This window comes from Schistocerca gregaria, chromosome 7 (assembly GCF_023897955.1).
Source record: "Schistocerca gregaria isolate iqSchGreg1 chromosome 7, iqSchGreg1.2, whole genome shotgun sequence".
Lineage (NCBI taxonomy): Eukaryota > Metazoa > Arthropoda > Insecta > Orthoptera > Acrididae > Schistocerca > Schistocerca gregaria.
In genome coordinates, this window is record NC_064926.1 from 570,715,433 (window position 1) to 570,737,512 (window position 22,080).

Below are 22,080 nucleotides of genomic sequence, written 5' to 3' on the forward strand. Positions count from 1 at the left end.
AAACTTTTTTCATCTAGCATCTCTGTATCTACAGCCCTACACTTTTTGTTTTACACCTATTATGCAGTAATCTGTGTTTCTTTAGAAGTTTCTTTTACAGTATCCTTATACCATGGAGGTTCCCGCCCATTATAAACTGTTTTACTGGGTATGTATTTATCCAGTGTGTGGTCAATTATTCTTCTGAACTTGAGCCAGAGTTCCTCTAGATGCTCCTGACCTGTGCTACGAGTTTCAAGTTCCTCATTGAGATAAAACACTACCAATTTTTTTATTTAGTTTACTGAACATATATATCTTTCTGCTTGTTTTTGTGGACTGGATACACACTGTCAAAATCAGCATACAATGGAGGAGCTGCCAACACTGTAACTGCACTTTAGCCCACTTATAGCATCTTTCATCTCTGGTGATGTTTATTAATGTAAAAAATGGAAAGATGCTCCATGGTTTGGAGTCCATGTTAAACTTAATGTCCTTTTATAACTGGCTGGGCAAGTCAGTTCAAAGGGCTTTCCAAATTCCTCCTCAGTTTCCTTTACTGCATGCTGAATATATGGACTGAAAAACAATGGAGAAAGATTACAACACTGTCTCATTACCTTCTCACTTACTGCTCTGTCTTTAGTTTCTGGTAACTGTCATTTGGTTTCTGTTCATGTTGTAAATAACCTTTTGCTACCTGTGTTTTACCCCTGCAAGAAGTGAATACCTGTAAACAATGTCTAAAGCTTTTCCTAAATTCTCTTAGGCTATAAATGTAGGTTTGCCTTTCCTCAAACGATCTTCTAAGATACATCACCAAGTCATAATTATCTTTTTAGTTCCTTCTGAACTCAAACTGGTCTTCCCTGGGGTTGGCATCTACCAGTTTTTCCAAGATGCTGAAAATAATTTGTGTTATTTTTCTACAATGATTTAGTAAACTGATGCTTACTGGTGTGCATAACAAGAGGTGGTTGCTGTATGCTTTCTGTGTAGGTAGAGAGAGAGAGAGAGAGAGAGAGAGAGAGAGAGAGAGAGAGAGAGAGCACTTTGCAGTATTGTCAGCGAGTTTTTTGTCTTCGTCCTGCATCTCACACTCCAGTGAAACTCAATTTCTGCTTCAGATTCTACCTAATAGAGTTTATATGCCTCGAAAACTCTGCCGATTCTCAGAGTAATACTTGTGTTTGCTTCATGCCATCCATTACAAACAGTTTAGTATCAAGTAACAGCACCATACCTAAATTAACAAGAAAATCAACAACAAATATTCTACACAAATCTCGGAGTGCACACTACGAGCAGCTTTAGCAGAACAACACTATTAGCTGGAGTGTCACGTGGTACATGCTCCTTGCCACTGCACGCAACCTGCCACAGACACATGAATGTAACATCTGTCATCACCTGCCTTCTTTGGAACTGGAATGTTGACATTCTTCTTCAACAGAGAACACTGTCAGCAAAATGGTAGCATCTCAATTAAGAGGAACAACAATCATGCATGCATCAGAAGTTTGTAATAATTATTTTCTACATGTGATTTTCCCAGTTCTTCCAGAAGTTAAATGGGTCTAAGTACCTCTGAGCGAATAACTGCATTTAAATAGAAGACACATGAAATGCATTAGTGACAGAATGAGTAGCAATAATTAGACATGCTACTGTCTAGAGTAGTCTTGCTGTATTTCAGCAGACTTTCTACTCAATTCCCTCTACAGTGGCATCTGACAGAGGGCAGAAGGGTGTTCACTTTCTGATACAATCATCCCAAGTATTTACATTTGGATCTTTTTATGTTCTATTTTAGCACATCACTGACTGTCACATTGTAAGTGTAGAGATTCATATGATCTATCCTGTCACTTTTCAACAGTTTCTTTCATGATGATAACTCCGGCTGCTAATGCCCAAAATGTATTCTTGTGATAGAATATGTATTTTGCTGCAAGAATTGACAACAGGTTGGAGGGCGGGGGACATAGGCAGGGGTGTTGCGTTTCTCAGTTTACAGTTTAGTATGACTTGTGCAGCAACCCTCAACTGCTCTTATGATCTCTTTACTCGACAAACTGCATTAGCACAAAAATTGGTACATAACTGGTTTGAATGGTCAAGACCATTGATGAATTCTTCTCGGGTTATCAACTGAGTGGTGGCATCGTCTTGTCGCAACGTGTCAATGAGTTTCGTACCTGTCATCTGGCCAGAAGATGATGCATATTAAACTCATTGAAATGTTGTGACAAGATGACACCACCACTTGGCTGATAACCTGAGAAGAATTCATCAGTGGAATACACCAAGAAAGACTAAAATCGCATAGGTCAAGATCATGTTTCATTTGTCAAAAAGGGTCCTAATTCTGTTGAAGTGGTAGAAAATACATCAGACATGATATTTTTTTTATTATGGGACTGATCCTTGGAGTATCAGTTTCCAGAAGCAGAAGTTACTCATAATTATTACCAGCCTTATGGTTGAAGTCCCAAGCCCAATTGTGAAGTGTGGAGAAAATGTAGCTTGGAGCAATGTTTGATATCTAAACTTGTTTTTAAATTTAACTTTACAATTAATTAATGCCAGGAGTAGCAAATAAAATGCCTGATGAATAAGTACAGCAATAATTCACTTTCAATAATACTCATTCATGTCATTCCCACTTCCGAGTGGGATAGCTTATATCTCTGCGCCATTTATTTTCCTTATGCAACAGTATTTATAGGATGAGGAGAATCACCACTGATCCTAAAGTGGAACCAAATATTTTAGTGCACTTTCATGTATGTCATGGTACCAAGATGTTAATACATCCAAGGATTGATAAACATACAAGAACACTGGACAAGATGGTTGATTTTCTAATTCTGTGTGCTGTGAAGAAAAATCTATAAACAGATTTGGGGAGTTGCCGCGCGGGTTTAGCCTAGTTGTCTAAGGCACAGCAGTCAATGTCTGTGCGGCTGGTCCCGGCGGAGGTTCGAGCCCTCCCTCAGGCATGGGTGTGTATGTTTGTCCTTAGGATAATTTAGGTTAAGTGGTGTGTAAGCTTAGGGACTGATGACCTTAGCAGTTAAGTCCCATAAAATTTCACACCCCTTTGAACATTTGGGGAGTTGCATTTCACAACCCAATAACAGGTGTCACACATGCATCCACATAACATTTGTCATATAAAAAGTAGAACTGCCACATTCAACTTCGCGATACTGAACTGTATGTTCTCAATGACTTCAATGTATCATGCATGTGCATTATAGTAATGTCAGCGAATGTAAAGTCAAATATACTGTTAATTTGTCAGGTTTAATGCTGATTCCACTGAATTTAAAAATCTGTCCCATATTGAAAAATACATCAAAGCATTTGCCTGGAGAAATTTAGGGAAATGACTGAAAACCTAAATCTGGATAGCCAGAAGTGGATTTGAACCATCATCCTTCCAAATGCAAGTTGCTCAGTACAATTTGAGACAGAGGTTGGCTGTTGAAAGCTGATAACAAGATACGTCTATGTTATTTGAAACGACATTTTGCTATAGCCGACTCACTCATCAATAATTTTCTTCTAAATGTTTCAAAGTGACTGATACATTGTCATTACATTAGCTGTATTCCAAGGATCCCATGGAGAGTGATGTCTCGGATGGGGGGAAAAAGTGCAGCACAGTGAACTGGCTACATTGTCACACCACTGCTAATTCTAGTTGCAATATAAACTAAAACATGAAATTTTAGGGTCTCTGTAAATATTTTCTTCAATGGAATAGGGAGAGTTGTCCAATGTAAAATTCTCTGATGCAGTCTTAACATCAACCAAATTATCTACATCATTTTTAATATGCTCTAGTAAATTTTGAGCACATATGAAGCCATGTATCTTGGTTCCTTTCTGAAATATAACGGTGATGTGTTTTCAGGGAATACTTCTCAAAACATTCAGTATGTAAATTATTCTACTCTTCAAACAAAGCAACTCTTTCTTGAAAAGGAAGTTCCAAGTAAAAAATCAGTTTTCACCGGGCAATTACTTGTCTAAAACACACGCGTCCACAGATATTGGGCAATTTCGACAGTGCAAGTATATTCCTGAGAATCGTTTGCTGTAAAAATGCAAATATATTCCTGAAAATCATTTGCTGTAAAGTTGCGTGACTAGTTTCTCAGTACGCAGATTTAAAATTAATTCCCGAAAATACAACTACCGATACACGGTCACATAAACTTAAACTCTAGTAAGTTTTTAAATCTTATCCATCTAAAACAATGAAGGCTTGGTATCATGCCACGGAAACCAACAAATTGGTTCTTCTGACGCTATAACCACTTCAGTGATCATTGCGTGCTACATTCTACACTGGAACCGAAAAGGTTTCCCTAATCGTTACTGTAAAACTCACCATATCCATCGTCATCATCATGAACCCTTCTTCTGCTCATCTTGCTTCAATAAATCAGGGTGCTGCTAGATCCAGTAATTAAACTATATTACTAGTGACTATTAAACATAAACACTTCCCATGATTGTCAGCACAACACGACGAATTCATAGATGAAGGAACTACCGCGTGTACACAACTTCACAGAGTTCTACAAACTCAGCCACACACATGACCATTAATATCTTTGAAAACAGAAGATGGGGATCTTTCGTTATCTCTGACGCAACAGCTTCTGTAAGCATGTTGTGGTGTGTGGAGGCACTTAGAAAATGGGATCATGAAACAGATAATTTGTACCCCATTTACTGTGGGAAATGAGAGAAATTCGTCGAAACTCCTGAGAGTAAAAATGAGTTGACACTATGAAGAAGTCTTACAACGCTGGTTCGGATGTGAAGAACGAAAGCGCTGATGTTATAAAACGTCTTTACAGGTAAGATGTTATATTGTTGTAAGTAGTCATAAACTAATACAATTATTTGACAGTGTCATTTTGTGATTCCCTGGGATACAATTTGCCCATATTTGAGTGACGACTGCTATGAGGGCTACGCACAATATTGATTATTGAAGATACTTGTGACCTTGGAATAAACGTTTGTCTATACAGTGTTGTACTGTTGTCGACTGAATGTTTACACTAGTGACATCACATGTTTGTAAATATCAGTAACACAAATCAGTGTTAAGCTGTAGTTATTCTGTTTCATGGAAAAAATGTGTACGATAGATTTTTCAAGCGGCAAAGTTTGGAAGAATTCTGACACGACTGTTGCTCAGTGGTCAGACGCTAGACTTTTCAGTCATGTGTTAGTCTGTTTCCTGCACAGCACCTGTGATTGCCTGTTTTATACTCTCTCTGCGGATAGTTGCTGTTTGACTGCGAAAAACGTAGGAGATTTTTTTTAACCTGAATTGTGAGCATCAAGATAATACTTTACACACATCCATTCGAAAGTATGAGTGCTTTGGTAGCAGAGTCTTCAGTTTTCAGACTTCTCAATTGTCATAGTAAGATTAACACATGATACATTGAATAATCTTGGGAATTTCTCAACAGCCGCAGTATTTCCTTCGGAATAGGCCTACTGAGGCTGGACACACTGACTGTGGATCTCATGGCGAGTCTGTATTCTTGACAGCTACACCCTGATGCGAAAGCAACTTATATAGGGCTATAGTAGTTTTATGGCCAATATTTCAACATTTATCAAGTAAATGTGGGAAATATTTTGTGCTGCTATTGTGGAGAAATGTTTTTGCTGCAGGTAGTAGTTAAATAAATTCTGGCCATTCACAAGTTCACCAGCATTAAATTGGGAGTGCAAGTGTACCCTTTTGAGAGGTTTGATCCTTATGCAGGGTCAAACGTTTCGAAGATAGGGTGATAACAACGCTAGTAGTCTTCGGGTGGAGGTACAGAGAAGTCTGTTTTCCTTTACTTCTTCATTGCAGTGGGAGTATTTTATCACAGCCCACCCAACTGACCACAACCAGCTTAAAGCACTAACACCTTTATTTAACTCTTTCTGCATCCCTCCAATTCAAGGAGGTCACTCCACTTGTGCTCTTTCCCCTCCACTCAGGTTGTTGTGATAACTTTCCATAATTCCTCACCTCATATCTGGCATGAGCTTCCTTCCCCCACATTGTTTCCCGCGGAATTCAACATCAAGCCATGGACCAAGTTTAATCATGAACAGTCACAGAACACTGTGATTGTTCTGTCGCTATTTGTGGTTAAATTTGAGTTTATTATATGTATATGTATGCTCTTGACATGGTTTATATGCTATTTTGTAAATACTACTTTGTCTGTCTGGATGACTTCAATTAAATAAAAAGCAAGTCTTGCAACTTTGGGTGTATCTAGTTCGAACCCCTTCAAAAGGTTTTGAATGACTGTAATGCAACACTTATTGTTGAATCTGGCACACCACACAAAGTATCTAAGCTTCTATGATGCAAAATGTTCTCTCTGACATGTTGGGTAAATCACCACCCTGAGGGAGGAGGACAAGGACATACCTCTCCTATAGGGACTTCTGTATTGTAGCAGAACTTACATGTATACCAGTCGTATTTGAAAGAATTGCAGCTCCTGGCTGAGGAGAGACCATTCTGCATCTGCTTACAAGAAACTCTTTTTAAAGTTACTGACACACCTGAGTTATGTGTCTTTCATTGCTACAGGAAGGACGATATTACTGAAGACGGGGCTAGTGGTGGGGTGGCTGTTTTTGTTGATGGCAGATGGCATTCTTCTGTCACTCTTACACTGATGATGTTGAAATGGAAGTTCTTAAACCATTTAAGATCATAGTATGTTCTTTATATCTTCCATTTCCTGATCAGTTGTGTGCGGATGAACTGACAGAACTTTTCTGGACATTCCCATGGTCATTCCTCCTCATGGATGTCCTAATGCACACAATGAGCTGTAGGGCTCGGCTCCCACTTGCTTCAGACATCGAATTGTTGAGTACCTCATTCATTATATGCCGTTTGAACTCTGATCAGATGACACACTTTCCTACAGCTACTGAGACATCTTCAGCCATTGATATTTGTTTTTGCTCCTCAACTATTGCAGAGTTAGTTCAGTGCAAAGTGGCCACAGATTTGCATTCCAGTGACCACTGTCTGGTGTGGATCCACCTTCTGACTAGGACGTTGGTCAACAGGAGACCAAAAAGATGGATACTTCAAAGGACAAATTGGTTGTTGTCTTTGAACAACAGGAGTGTACCCAGGAGATGGTGGACCATATCACCTCACTGTAATGCAGCAAGGTGCTGCTGATCCATTCCACAGTCTGACAACCACTACAGGTGAAGACCTGTCCCTTGGTGGAGTGAAGAACATTGCTCGGCAGCCAGAACTGTGTGTGCAGATTTGCAGAAATTCAAACACCATCCAACTACAGAAAATCTTTGTGCCTTCAGCTCTGTGAAAACACAAACGAGGCAAGTGGTAAATGAATAGAAGAGCAATGCTTGGAAAGATTTCATGATGTCCATTACTGAAATCGGTCCACTTCAACTGCATAGTTTTGGCCCCAGTAAGGGGTATTTCAGGCCTTGTTGAGAAATGGAGTCTTGCTGAAAGTGCCTAAAGACATAGCTCAGGTTTTTGTTGAACACTTTTTTTTACCCTTGCTGGGTCATCTGGACAAACCCCTGAGTTTAAAATGTTCCATAGGACTATGGAGATGAAGTGGCTCTGCTTCTTCTTGTGTAATGAGGTCTGCACTCTTCCATTGCCCATGTGCGAGTTGGAATCAGTTCTGTCTGCATAGACACTGCTCCAGAACTGGATCAGATTCTTTATGCTCCGTCATCTGTGCCCTGGAGCCAAAGATAAGCTCCTATCTTGTTTAAATCCTATCTGGTTTGGTGAACATTACCCCATTACCTGGAAGAAAGCAATGTTAATTTCCTTACAGAAACCAAGCAGGGATCATGCCAGCCCTGTGCAGTCTGTACCAACTGTGTGGATAAGACTTAAGACAACATGGTCTGCCACTACCTCGCCTGGCTCCTCATATCTTGGTGTCACCTGTGGGGTTCCCAATATTGCTTTAGTTGCTACTGTTCCACCCTTGGCAACTCACTTTTGCTGGAGATGGTGATACTGGTGTCATTATGCTGCAACCATTTAGTCAGTGTCGTTTTAGACCTTGAAAAAGCATACCCCACTTCGGGATACAAAATCTTCACTTGAAGATACAACATCCTTCACAAATTAATGAGGGAGACTGTGGGTGTCTGCTGTTTCGCACTCAATTCTTCCTCGAGAATATGCGGGTTCATTGCCCTATTGGTGATTTTGTGTGTGACCACTTAGTTCACGAGAATGGGGTCCCTCAAGACAGTGTACTCATTGTCATACTGTTTGTGCTCACTATCAATGCCATATCCTCTGCAGTCAGGGGCCCATTTTAAAGTTGTCTGTTTGTGGATGACTTCGTAATTTTCTATTCTTTTCCGATCCAACAGTGATGATGAGACAGCTTCAGGCTGGAAACTTGGGCCAATAAATCTGATTTTATGTTCTGACATGACAAGACTGCTTCTGTCAACATAAACCATGCTTATCTCAGTTTTCACCCTCTGGAGCTAATGTGGGGGTCACTATTTTAAATTTTAAGGGCAATGTCCATATATCAGGACTACTATTTGACCTGAAATTATTCTGCCACCTGCAGTTGAGAGAGCTATGAACAAATGACTTCAAGTCATTGAATATTTTGAAATGCTTCAGCAGAAAGACATGGGGAGTGCTGAGTCCCAATTCCTGCAATTTTATATGGTATTTGTCAAATCATGGTTAGATGATGGCAGCATGGTTTATGGATTGACCTGTGTTTCCTATCTCAAGACATTAGATGCCATGCAGTGATTCAGATATTGACTGGAGGGTTTTGGATCAGCCCAAATAACAGCATTGCCTCAGTCATTAGCATTTAGTGTGTTGGTTCAGCCCAACTTTTTGCGGCTGTTCAGGGATTGACTCCATGCAACCAAGCCACTCAAGATGACTGCTTCAGGGATCTGATTGTACAGGACCTTTGAATACACAGCCAGGGATGGCACAAATTGCTGCCTTGGTGTCTTCATAGGTACAAAGTGATTTAAAGCTTGACTCTGTTCAAGAAAACTTGTATTCCAGATTAAGTTTTTACAATTATGTTTTCACGAGTTTTAGGTACATACAACAGCTTTATCTTTGTTTATACGTATGGATTCCATGAAGGGAATAACCTCTCTGTTCAACTGTTTTTATTGATTGGGTTTTCCAAGTGTGTCTTTCAGAACAATTTACAAATTACAATGTGGAGTTACACTGAAGCACCAAAGAAACTGGTATAGGCATGTGTATTCAAATACAGAGATATGTAAACAGGCAGAATACGGTGCTGTGGTCGGCAATGCCTGTATAAGACAACAAGTGTCTGGCACAGTTGTTGTAATGATCACTACTGTTACAGCGGCAGGTTATCAAGATTTAAGTGAGTTTGAACATGGTGTTATAGTCGGTGCACAAGTGATGGGACACAGCATCTCTGAGGTAGGGATGAAGTGGGGATTTTCCTGTACAACCATTTCACAAGTGTATCGTGAATACCAGTAATCCGGTAAAACATGAGATTTCTGGCATCGCTGCAGCTGGAAAAAGGTCCTGCAAGAATGGGACCAACAACGACTGAAGAGAATCGTTCAACATGACAGATGTGCAACTCTTCTACAGATTGCTGCAGATTTCATTGCTGGGCCATCAGCAAGTGTCAGCGTGCGAACCATTCAACGAAACATCATTGATATGGGCTTCTGGAGCTGAAGGCCCACTCATGTACCGTTGACAACTACACAATGCAAAGCTTTACGCCTCGCCTGGACCTGTTACCACTGACATTGGACTCTTGATGACTGGAAACTTGTTGCCTGGTTGGACGAGCCTCGTTCCAAATTGCATCAAGCAGATGGGAGACAACCTCATGGGAAACTACCTCATGAATCCCTGGATCCTGCTTGTCAGCAGTGTACTGTTCAAGCTGGTGGAGGCTCTGTAATGGTGTGGGGCGTGTGCAGTTGGAGTGATGTGGGACCCCTGATATGTCTAGATATGACTCTTAACAGGTGACACATATGTACACATCCTGTCTGATCACCTGCATCCATTCATGCCCATAGTGCATTCTGACAGGCAATTCCAGCAGGGCAATGCGACACCCCACAAGTCCAGAATTGCTACAGAGTGGCTTCAGGAACATTCTTCTGAGTTTAAACACTTCTGCTAGCCACCAAACTCCCCAGACATGAACATTATTGAGCATATCTAGGATGCCTTGTGACGTGCTGCTCAGAAGAGGTATCCCCCCCCCCCCCCCCCCTTGTACTCTTACAGATTTATGAACAGTCCTGCAGGATTCATGGTGTCAGTTCCCTCCAACACTACTTCAGACATCAGTTGAGTCCATGCCACGTCGTGTAGCAGCACCTCTGTGTGCTCACGGGGGCCATTCACGATATTAGGCAGATATACCAGTTCCTTTGGCTCTCCAGTGTATATGGCATTACGTCAGACCTAGAATTGATTCAGAGCCATCAAAGTATAAGGTTTCTTGTCTGTTCTGACCTGCTCAGTGTATCACAAGTGGCCCACCATATATACTCAGTAACTAGTTGATATTGCTCATCCATGATACCTTGCAGCATCTCAAACACCAAGGTAAGGATGGGTCTTTAACTGAATACCTGAAAGCATCAGTATATATAGGGAAACGACATAGCCGACAAAGCAGCCTAAGAAGCATAGAAGGATGTTGCAATGGTGGCCTGTATTGATGTGCTGTCACCGTGCCCACTGCCATTCATTACCTAACAAAATAATCATGCATCTCTGTGAGACTGAATGGTCGGAAGTGGCGAACAACAAACTATAGTCACTCAGATTGACCTCACCGGTATGGCGGACTTATGTCAGACACATTGATTTAAGATGGTGCTGCTTACCAGGCCGTACTGAGGATGGAGACCTTTAACACACAGTTTCCTCTTCTGGCAGGAGGATCAGCCATTCTGTGAAATCTGTGGCCAGGTTCAGCATATTTTGGCAACATGCGCTTTATATAAGGAGACATCAGGGCAGTCCTTGGTTTGGTGGAGATCTGCCCATGCCAACGCACCAGACTTTGTGAACTGTCAGGCTTCATTCTGAAAGTTCTGGGGAGAGAATACAGACTTAAATGCGCTATAAACAATTCCGTTTGTGTCCCCCTGGAGAATGGCTTGCTGATTCTTTGTAAGCATGCTGATGACCCTGCTGTTGAGCACGTCACGTCCAAAATTGTGATCGTCTTCTCTTTCTTCTAATGGAAAGGTGCTGCTTCTTACTTCTTACAGTAGTGATTCCAGAGTGCCTTTAAAAATACGAAGGTACTCAACATGGGCAATAGTTGTCTGTCTTGGCAATTTCAATTTGACATCGACTGGTGGTGTTATTTCAGTTGCTTTGTGCGGCCCATTGTACTGCATCATGAACTTCTTTATCTTACACTTCAGGGTATACAGGCTTGTTAACATCGCCCATTGACTTACTCAGTATTCCAGTAATTTACCATTACACTATCACATTCTCTCATAATGTTCAAGGGCCTTGGTGCTCGCCTTTTGCATCCAGTTCCACATGTCCTTCAGCAGGGTTGTGACAGGTTCTGGAAATCGGGGAATTTCAAACAAGCCGGGGAAATTTGAAAAAGTGCTGGAAAAAATATTTTTTTTTGTCTCAGTAGATAAAATAGTTTGTTTATTGAGGTGTCATACATCATCACTGGCTAGATGCAGCTGAGTACGTGTGCAACTTTTGTACTCCCTCATTACTACTGCTTCTCTCTTTCCTACCACTCCCCTCAGCTTGCAGTCAGTGCTGCCATCACTGCTTGCCACTAGCCTAACTGTTGCTGACAGAAGTGCAATCCTTCCACAAATTGCTGCAGATTTCAGTGCTGGGCCATCAACAAGTGCAGCATGCGAACCGCTCAACGAAACATAATCAATATGGCTTTTGTAGCTGAAGGCCAACTTGTATACCCTTGACGACTGCATAACACAAAGCCTCGCCCGGGCCCGTCAACACCAACATTGGAGGTGTGAGGACTGGTTTGTTTGCATCTGATTGTTGGAGACTGTAGACGCAGTGGCCAGAGACGGCGGTCGTATGTGCACGAGTTGTGTCAGAGTGATTGTGTAAATGTGTGTGTGCACTGGTTTTCGGAAAGAAGTAATGTCTCAAAATTAAGCTGCAAGAGTGTGATTGTCTTCTCTACTTGCCTGTCTGCGGGTAAGCAATCATCTTTACAGTGAATTGCTACGCTACCCTATCCTCATTATTATTGTGATTCTTCAGTTTTTCCCGGCATATTTGTTGCTCGAACAGTCCACCTTCCCTGGTGTGAATTTCGATAGCCTCCCTTATAAGCTGTCCCAATATTTAGAGGTCTGAGCCAGAATCTTGGTACGCTCATAATCCATCTCGTGTTTCTCGGATAAACAGTGCTCTGCTACCACCGACTTATTTGGATATTTCAGTCAAGTGTGCCTTTGATGTCCTTGGCAACGATCTTCGATGGTGCGTACTGTCCGTCCGATATAAGTCTTCCCACACTCACAGCACTCACAGGGAATTTGGTATATGTCGGCCCTCCTCAAACCGAGGTCATCTTTCACACTTCCCAGTAATGCCAATGTTTTATTTGGCAGGCAAAAGACGGATTTAACTCAGTGTTTCTTTAATATACGGCCGATTTTCCCCGATAGTGCACCATTGTATGGAATAAAGGCAGTGGCTACTTCTTCTTCCGTGACTTCATCCGTTTCCACAGTTTGTGCTGTGGTGGTGGGACGAAGAGTGAGTCTAATCTACCATTCCAAGTACTCATTTTTTCGGAACACGGTTTTGAGGTGTTTCAATTTCTGGGGCAGAATTACGAATATGGTGAGGGCATTTACCTACATAGGAGCTAAGTAATTCAGCCAGATGTTTTGCCAGCAATTAATTAGGTGTCCTAATGTTGGTGACAATCGAGCACATAGGTACCCCCTCTTTGTGGACCTTAGGGAGTCCATAAAGTCTTGGAGGTACAGGTCCTTGGGGTGACAATTTCTTGGCGTCCCCATCTGGTAGATGCGCGTCCTTGAGTAGAGCCCTGATCTTGTTCTCCACCTTCAACGTGGGGTCAGTGTTGATCATCCTATAGAAGTCATCATCTAGCAGGCGCTGCATCTTCTCAATGTAGTCCTTATGGGACGTCAGTGGTCTTGATGAAACACACGTATCATTTGGCTTTCTTTCTTCATCTTAAAATAGTTCATGACAAAAGATGTTGATGTTAGTACTTAAGAGTTTTGGTCACATTAGGAAATGCCATCTGCGTGCAAGATCTTTTTTTATATATTTCCTCATTTGTACTATTGTTTCTTGTGCTGTAGTTGCAAAGACAGATTGTCAACTTACGTCTTAAGTTGTCCTTGAGATCTCAAAATTGGTCAGGGAAAAATGGTAAAACTTGTCTGGAACTCAGGGAATTTCACTTAGGGAAACTTGCGGCAATCCTGTTCAATGTTATAGTAAAGTTCTCTGCCGATTCCTTGTCCCATTAAATTTGTGGTTTTACTACATCCTACCATACACACCACCTTCTATGGTGAAAGTCCAGTGTTATCGTAATTTTGGAATTTTATGCTGCTGCCACATATTGTGAGTAAACGTCCAAGTTATTGTGGTGGCTATTGACATAATAGCTCAGCATCTTACTGGTCATTCAATGACCACCTTCTGTCAGCTTGGGGGTGTTATGGTCTAGTTCTTAGTTTATGAATGTATAACGAGTGATATGGTTGCTTCATCAGCTCTGACATGAAATTGGTGCCTTGGTCTGAGATCACTGTCTCAGGGACACCAAACTACAGCCAGTTATTTACCATGTCATTCACTACTGTGTTTGCTCATTTGTTGGAATACTAATTGTTGCAACATATTATGAGAAATGATTTATAATTGTCATAACCGCCAGTGGGCTCACGGTTCTTTTGTGAGTCCGTATGTGGTGCACACAGGACCCGAGCTATTGCAGTCCATTCTTCCTTCCCTGGCTGCTTTTCCTTCACCCTGCTCCTACCTCCCTATACTTGTTCCTTCCCTGCTGCCCCCTTCTTTCCCCTCTCTCAGTGTGCTGATTTATATCGATCTGGTTATCCATCTGGTTCCCATATTGCTTGCAATTTTATTCCTTCTGTCTGTTCTCTTCCATCCTTTTTGGCTTGAGGTTTAACCTCCACGTCTAAATTTTCCATTTTTAGTGTCAGCTGTTTGGGGAAGACCTCCCTCCCCAGCATCTATGGCGTGGATCACTCTCCCCTCTGTAGCCCCCCTCCAACCTGGTGAGTCACCAGCATGTGTAGCCAGTCTGTGTGGTGGGGCTGTTATCTACCCATTTGCCTAAGCCCTGTGACGACTCAGGAATCACACTACTAATACCTGAGATGTCGTGTCTCCCCCCCCCCCCCCCCCAATGTAGGCTAGGGAGTAGTTTCTGGTCTTCCTGGAGCCTAGGAAGCCCTTGTTGTGGCTGCGTGACTCTTACGGGGAGAGCCCCTGATCGAAGTAGTTGGTATCAGGCCGGATGCTTGGTGCATGAAGCATATCAAGCTGCAAAAATCTGGTCATTCTCCAATGACTGTCTCTTCGAATGGTGAAGGATCACCGAATGCTGCACGAAACACTTTCCCCACTACCTCATCTGTACTATGGCAGACAGGGACACATTCACATTTTTGTGAAGAATATCAAGGACAAGTTTGGCGAAGCGAAGTCTCTCAGTAAGATGCGGTCGGGCTCCCTGTTGATCAAAGCTGCTTCTGCTGCCCAGTCTGCAGCTCTTCATGCTTGTGATCATCTTAGCAATGTCGCAGTGTCTGTTACACCTCACCGATCTCTGAATATGGTCCAGGGAGTGATTTTTCATAGGGACATCATCCCTGATGAGGAACTCTTGGCTAATCCGGAGCAATGCAGTGTTCATTTTGTTCAACATGTGCACAAGGTTTGCAAAGACAACTGCACCGATACTAGCACCTTCATTCTGGCTTTTGAGGGGGATACCCTCCCAGAGAAAGTCAAGGTTATGTGCTGCAGATGTGACATGAAGCTATACGTCCCACCACCCATGAGGTGCTTTTGGTGCTTGTGTTTTGTTGCATATGTCTTCCTGCTGCACAGTGGACCCACTGTGTGGTGACTGTGGACGACGACTCCATGTGGGAAGCCCCTCTGTTCTGCCACCTGTGTGTGTCAATTGTCATGACCGCCACTCCCCTCGCTCGCCAGATTGTCCAACTTACTAGAGAGAAAAGAGGATCCAAGAGTATAAGGCCCTGGATTGCCTGTCTTCGCCAAAACTATGAGAGGCTCCATCCAGTGTTACTTTCTTCCACTTTTCCTTCTGTTACATCTTTCACCCTCCTACCACTTCCTTACTCCAACCCCATCCCCCTCCCCCTCCCCTGCAGTTCCCACAGCCTCCCCTCCAGGAGCTGCTCCCCCTCCCTGGCCAAAGAAGTGCCCCCCCCCCCCCCCCTTCTTCACCACCTGCAAGTGGTGGGGTTTACCCCCAGGCCCCCTCTCCCTGATGTGTGTCAGGCCGGAAGCCTAATACCACAAATCAGCCACGAGACGCATCATCTGTGCGCCCAAAAGTCACCCACTCTTTTTTGGTTCCAGATCTTCAGATGCCTGTACTCCCTCTGTGCCGTGCCCTGACATACTCCTCCTTCACGAAAGAAGAGGAAACTTACGCCACAAAACAAGGCCCCTCCAGTGCCCCCAGAGGTGCCATCTCCTCCCCTTGCAACCTGAGTCTGACATTTATTATATTACCCCATCCTTGTTGCTTATGACCACTGACTGAGTGACTTGACCTCCTCTCGGCTTCTTTATATATAACCTTGACAATCATCCTGTGGAATTGCTGTGGGTACTTTTGTCACCTACCAGTAATACAGTGTCTTGTTTCTTCCTATTGCGCTTTCTGCCTTGCTCTTCAAGAAATGCAATCACTGTTTATGTATGTCTGCTGTGTACTTTGACAGTTCTTTCTGGAATTACATTGATGAGGTTGTGCAAGGCATCTCTGCCCCCATTCTTCATGCTGTTGGCACTGGTGTCTCCCTATCCACCGGACCCACTCATCATCGATTGGTACCGTGGTGGACCAAGGAGGTAGCAGTTTCTGTCCAGGACCGCTGACGGGTACTGCAGTGATTTAAATGACACCCTTCGCAGACCAACCTCTTTGCTTTTAAGTGTCTCCATGTTAAGGCTCATTACCTTATTAAGCAGAGTGAAAAGGAATGCTGGGACTGCTATGTTTCATCTGTGACAACGTATGCCTCTTCATCACAGTGTTGGTCCAAGCTCTGTAGCCTTCTGGACTGCCATCAGCAGTCAACTGTTGAGGGTGTTAAACTCCAAGATGCTCTGTGCACTGATCCGTCGGTCATTCCAAAACACCTCGTGACACACTTTGCAATAGCGTTGACGTCCTCTTCCTATCCCACTATGTTTCTCTAGCAGAAATGCCGAGTTGAATAGACCCATCTCTCCCCATCTGTTTCAACCCACACCGTGCTGAACCCTGTAATGAAGCCTTCCTTGAATGGGAATTCTTGCAGGCTCTTACCTCTGCACCAGGTGATCCAAGGCTTGGACATTACCAAGAGACAACATCTCCTCAGTGTCTTCAACCGCATTTGGCTGACAGGTGCTTTCCCATCACAGTGGCAAGACTGTATAGTTATCCCTGTTCTTAAGGCTGAGAAGAACCCAAAGTCTCTTGACAGCTGCTGCCCATTTAGCCTGATGAGCATACTTTGTAAACTGCTTGAGGATGGTTAGCTTTAGATTATGTTGGGTACTCGAATCTCGGGGCCGTTTATTCCTGTATTATTGTGGCTTCCTTGGAGGACAATCTCCAACTGAACCTTTACTGAAATTCGAAACAGCAATCCAACAGGCTTTTATTAACTACCGGCATCTTGTTGTGGTCTTCTTTGACCTACGTAGGGCATGTGACACGGCTTCATAGGGCGTATGACACGGCTTTGTGCTATCACATTTTTTTTTACCCTCCATGATTGGGGCTACCGTGGCCCCCTTCTGATTTTTTGTTCGCATGTTTTTATCTCACTGGCTCTTCTGGGTTTGAGTTGGCACTCCACTCAGCACTCCTCGGATTCAGGAGAATGGTATCCAACAGGGTTCTGTGTTAAGTGTCACACTCTTCCTCATAGCCATCAATGGGCTAGTAACCTCCGTTGGGCTTGCGATTACCCCGACGTTGTACGTCAGTGATTTTGGCATCTGGTGCAGCTGCCACTCGGTAGTATCTGCTGAGCACCAGAGCCAAGGTGCCATCTGACAGGCCTCTGCATGGGCTATCTCCCGTGGCTTCCAGTTTTTTCCCTCCAAAATGCAGGTCATGCATTTTTGTCGTCGGCACACACACTACACCTCAATCCAGACCCTTATTTAGGCTACCAGCCCCTCAATGTTGTAACACAGTTCAGTTTCTTGAGCCTTATTTTTGATAAAACGCTTATGTGGCTGTCCCATATTCGCTACCTAAAGACTACATGCGTACTGAAGCTTAATGCTGTCCACATCCTGGCCCACACATTTTGCCACTTGTTTCCATCTTTACTGTGCTCTTGTCTTGCCCAGACTAGATTATGGTTGTCAGGTTTATGGCTCAGCGGCTCCTTCCACTCTGACAATATTTGACCCTGTTCTCCATTGTGAGGTACATCTGGCTATTTGTGCCTTTCGCGCTAGTCCTGTTTACAGTCTCCTCGCATAAGTTGGGATTCTTTCTCTACAAATGTGATGGGTCCAATTCCTGGTTTCTTACAGTGTCACCATTCACCAATTACCAGACTTTCCTTTGTAGTAGAGGTGCCAAAAAATAATGTAACTGATAGAAATAACCGGTTACTGAGAAGTAACGGTTACTGCGATAACCGTTCCTCTGATACAGACAGTTATTTCAATAACTGTCTAATGTCAACAGTGCCTCGCGCCATCTGTTGACCGAAGATCGCACTATGCTTTCCCGTCAACTCTTTGGAGATCTGGCTAGGAACTAAGAAAAGGGTAGACCATTTGGAAGGCGTTCTATAAGCCATGGGAATAACTGTGAGACTGTGAGCCATCTGTTGATAAGAACTGTGTTCTATATCGGGCGTAATCATTACTTTTAGCACAAACAATTAAATACAGTTAATGTCCGAGCGGTGGCTGATAGGAGGTGCAGTACAGGCATTAACAAGTACGGTTGTTCCCTTAAGCCACCTCCTCATATGTCGATTTAACTTGGATGGGTAGTATAAAGAGAGGTACCATAAGGAATTTGAGCGACTATGGAAATAACTGTCAGAGATCGGTATTTTCCTCTGGCAGTTATCGTTATTGGCTCACAGTTCTCGCTCTCTGGCAGTTATCGGGCTACCATTACAGTAACCTGGAAGTTGGTAACGGAATAGCTGTGTGTCTGTGTTCCTGCCACAGTGACTCCAGTCTTAAACCCCGGTGATGTTTCAGAGACAATAGTTACTGGAGCAAACCAATATTTAATTACTTCTTCGGAAATAGCCACTGGCCATCGCGAATTACAAATAACATGTCAGGAAGTACAACATAATACAGTTGAATATAATAATTACTATCCTCATCATTTGTCAGGAGCTTGTCAAAATATGTGAATATATTACAGTACCTGCTAATATTTACAGAATTGATACACTGTCAGAATAAAACACAGTTACGCACTTTTAATAAATTTATCATACACACAATATCCGATCTTGACTGTTGCAACCAAGTGCTGTCAAAACTGAAATATTACAGAATTTTTACCTAAGCTGGTCTATCAGTCTGTTACGATATTCATCTACAAAGTAGAAGGAGGGGTCAATGGAAGCGTCCAATTCCACCAGTCTGCTTCAATGTAAAAAGGTGTTGTGGTGTGTAAATGTCATTACGGCACGGTGTTTATGAGTTGGTTTCTGTGTGTGTGTGTGTGTGGGGGGGGGGGGGGGGGGGCACCTGGCCGATCTAGTTTGCAGTGCCGGAATTTAGCTGTGATGTTTTGTGTATTTACGGAGTGTTGAATGTGATTTAATTTATGTAGGGATGATTGATTTGTGTACTTTTGGGATTGTGGTTTTATTTTTCGCAGTTGTAGGTGTTGGTTTTTTGGCATCAGTAGCTGTGGAGGACCTATATAGGTCACCGGAAATGACCGATTCCCATTTTCATAGTTGTACGTGTTGATATTTTGCTATCGTCATCTGAGGTTTACCTATGTAGGTCAATGGAAATGTACGATTCCAAATTTTGTGCTTTTAGTTGTGGGTATTGGTGTTTTGGTATGGTCACCTATGGTTGACCTATAGTGTTCAAGGGAAGTGTCCGATTCCTGCAGATTTTTGTTGGTATAGCAGAATGCTGTATTTTTTTTTCTTTTTGTTCTTCATTTTGTGTTTTGAGATCATGGTGTGTTTTTTTTTTTACAAGCTTGTCCACACCCTAAAACCCCCAACTTCCCACAGTTGTTCCGTTGGTTTGATTGTATTTTTGGTGGTTTATGTTGTTGTATAATTTATATATAAATATTCGAGTTTGTTACCATGTGTATGTGGTGACGTCATAACACACTTAAAATAGCCGTTTCCGGCATATTGATGATGGGTGGAATCAGACACTTCTGTATCATAAAGTCTTTCAAACACACAGTAAGCTGTGCTTTATCTGAAACCAAGTTTTTAATGGTTGCTGACTTGCTGGCAGTTTATTAAAAATGCATGTTCCTGAATATTGGACCCCTTTTGGACCAAGGTAAGTGATTTTAGGTCTTTATGTAGATTGCTGTTCCTATTTCTAGTACTGATATTATGTATTGAGCTATTGGTTGGAAATACTTTTAACAAATTTCATTAAGGAATAAATATACTTCGAAGCAGTGGTTATAATACAAAGTTCTTTGAACAGGTTCCTACATGATGTTCTTGAATTTATACCACAAACGATTTTTATTACACGCTTTTACATGCAAAAAAACTTTTGCTACGTTTGATCAGTTACCACAGAATATGCTCCTTTATGAGACAGTCGAAATACCCTCAGACTTCAAGAAGAATATAATAATTCCAATCCCAAAGAAAACAGGTGCTGACAGATGTCAAAATTAACGAACTATCAGTTTAATAAGTCACAGCTGGTAAATACTAATGCGAATTCTTTACAGACGAATAGAAAAAATAGTAGAAGCCGACCTTGGGGAAGATCAGTTTGGATTCCGTAGAAATGTTGGAACACGTGAGGCAATACTGTCTCTACGACTTATCTTAGAAGCTAGATTAAGGAAGGTGAAAAACCTACGTTTCTAGCATTTGTAGACTTAGAGAAAGCTTTTGACAATGGATGGCAATTATAAGAGTCGAGGGACATGAAAGGGAAGCAGTGGTTGGGAAGGGAGTGAGACAGGGTTGTAGTCTCTCCCCGATGTTATTCAATCTGTATATTGAGCAAGCAGTGAAGGAAACAAAAGAAAAATTCGGAGTAGGTATTAAAATCCATGGAGAAGAAATAAAAATGTTGAGGTTCGCCGATGACATCGTAATTCTGTCAGAGACAGCAAAGGACTTGGGAGAGCAGTTGAACGGAATGGATAGTGTCTTGAAAGGAGCATATAAGATGAACATCAACAAAAGCAAAACGAGGATAATGGTATGTAGTCAAATTAAGTCGGGTGATGCTGAGGGAATTAGATTAGGAAATGAGACAATTAAAGTAGTAAAGGAGTTTTGCTATTTGGGGAGCAAAATAACTGATGATGGTCGAAGTAGAGAGGATATAAAATGTAGACTGGCAATGGCAAGAAAGTGTTTCTGAAGAAGAGAAATTTGTTAACATTGAGTATAGATTTAAACGTCAGGAAGTCGTTTCTGAAAGTATTTGTATGGAGTGTAGCCATGTATGGAAGTGAAACATGGACGATAACTAGTTTGAACAAGAAGAGAATAGAAGCTTTTGAAATGTGGTGCTACAGAAGAATGCTGAAGATTAGATGGGTAGATCACATAACTAATGAGGAAGTATTGAATAGGATTGGGGAGAAGAGAAGTTTGTGGCACAACTTGACCAGAAGAAGGGATCGGTTGGTAGGACATGTTCTGAGGCATCAAGGGATCACCAATTTAGTATTAGAGGGCAGGGTGGAGGGTAAAAATCATAGAGGGAGACCAAGAGATGACTACACTAAGCAGATTCAGAAGGATGTAGGTTGCAGTAGGTACTGGGAGATGAAGCAGCTTGCACAAGACAGAGTAGCATGGAGAGCTGCATCAAACCAGTCTCAGGACTGAAGACCACAACAACAACATGAAATAATAGAGTGAAAAAATGTGGTATGCCCTTCCCAAGTGAATTTATTAACGAGTTGTAGTCCCAGAAATGTAACACTGTCAACCTTTTTGATCTGCATGTCTTCATATGTTATAAACATGCCGTAGCTGGAGAAATAGAGCAGTTTCCAAATCTCACATAAAACTTGGATTAGCGTACTCACACTTTCTCCAATAGGACTATCTTTTACAGCACAGGAGTAAACGTATCTGTCACATTACGTACTACAAGGCTGTACACTTTATTCTATTGTGTGAGCAGCACAAGAAATTAATCTTAGAGTTTAACCTACAGTACTCAGTTTACATATTACAACATACTTAAAAACGCACGTTGTTAACATTTCACTTAAACAGTGCTGTGGCGAAGTTCTGTGTACTTTCTGTTGCAGCTGTGAAGATAATATTTCTAATAGCGACAGATAACCTACAAACATATAATATGAAACACTAATAATCATTCTAACATCAACTAAAATGTACCCGGAGTTAATAAGCTAAGGTTATGACACGATTCACCCAACATTACTACCATTTCACACTACTCGCAGTTATACTGATTATTAAACTGACGGATTCCAACTATGTCGTTATTTAACTGTAGCCTCTCGGAGTATTTGGTATTCGCTAGCGAAA

General features: G+C 42.1%; 2 protein-coding genes across 2 annotated transcripts in view; one reads left to right on the forward strand and one right to left on the reverse strand.

Moving 5' to 3' along the window:
- The window catches only part of LOC126281956 (nuclear cap-binding protein subunit 1), a 186,743-nt gene extending 182,189 nt beyond the window's left edge, over nucleotides 1-4,554 (reverse strand). Inside the window, exon 1 of the mRNA XM_049981328.1 lies at nucleotides 4,385-4,554. Coding sequence (XP_049837285.1) covers nucleotides 4,385-4,424 — 40 coding nt within the window. The 5' untranslated portion in view covers nucleotides 4,425-4,554. The remainder of the gene's footprint in view (nucleotides 1-4,384) is intronic.
- Nucleotides 4,555-4,666: 112 nt separating this feature from the next.
- The window catches only part of LOC126281955 (nonsense-mediated mRNA decay factor SMG5), a 318,742-nt gene continuing 301,328 nt past the window's right edge, over nucleotides 4,667-22,080 (forward strand). The window contains exon 1 of the mRNA XM_049981327.1: nucleotides 4,667-4,859. Coding sequence (XP_049837284.1) covers nucleotides 4,789-4,859 — 71 coding nt within the window. The 5' untranslated portion in view covers nucleotides 4,667-4,788. The remainder of the gene's footprint in view (nucleotides 4,860-22,080) is intronic.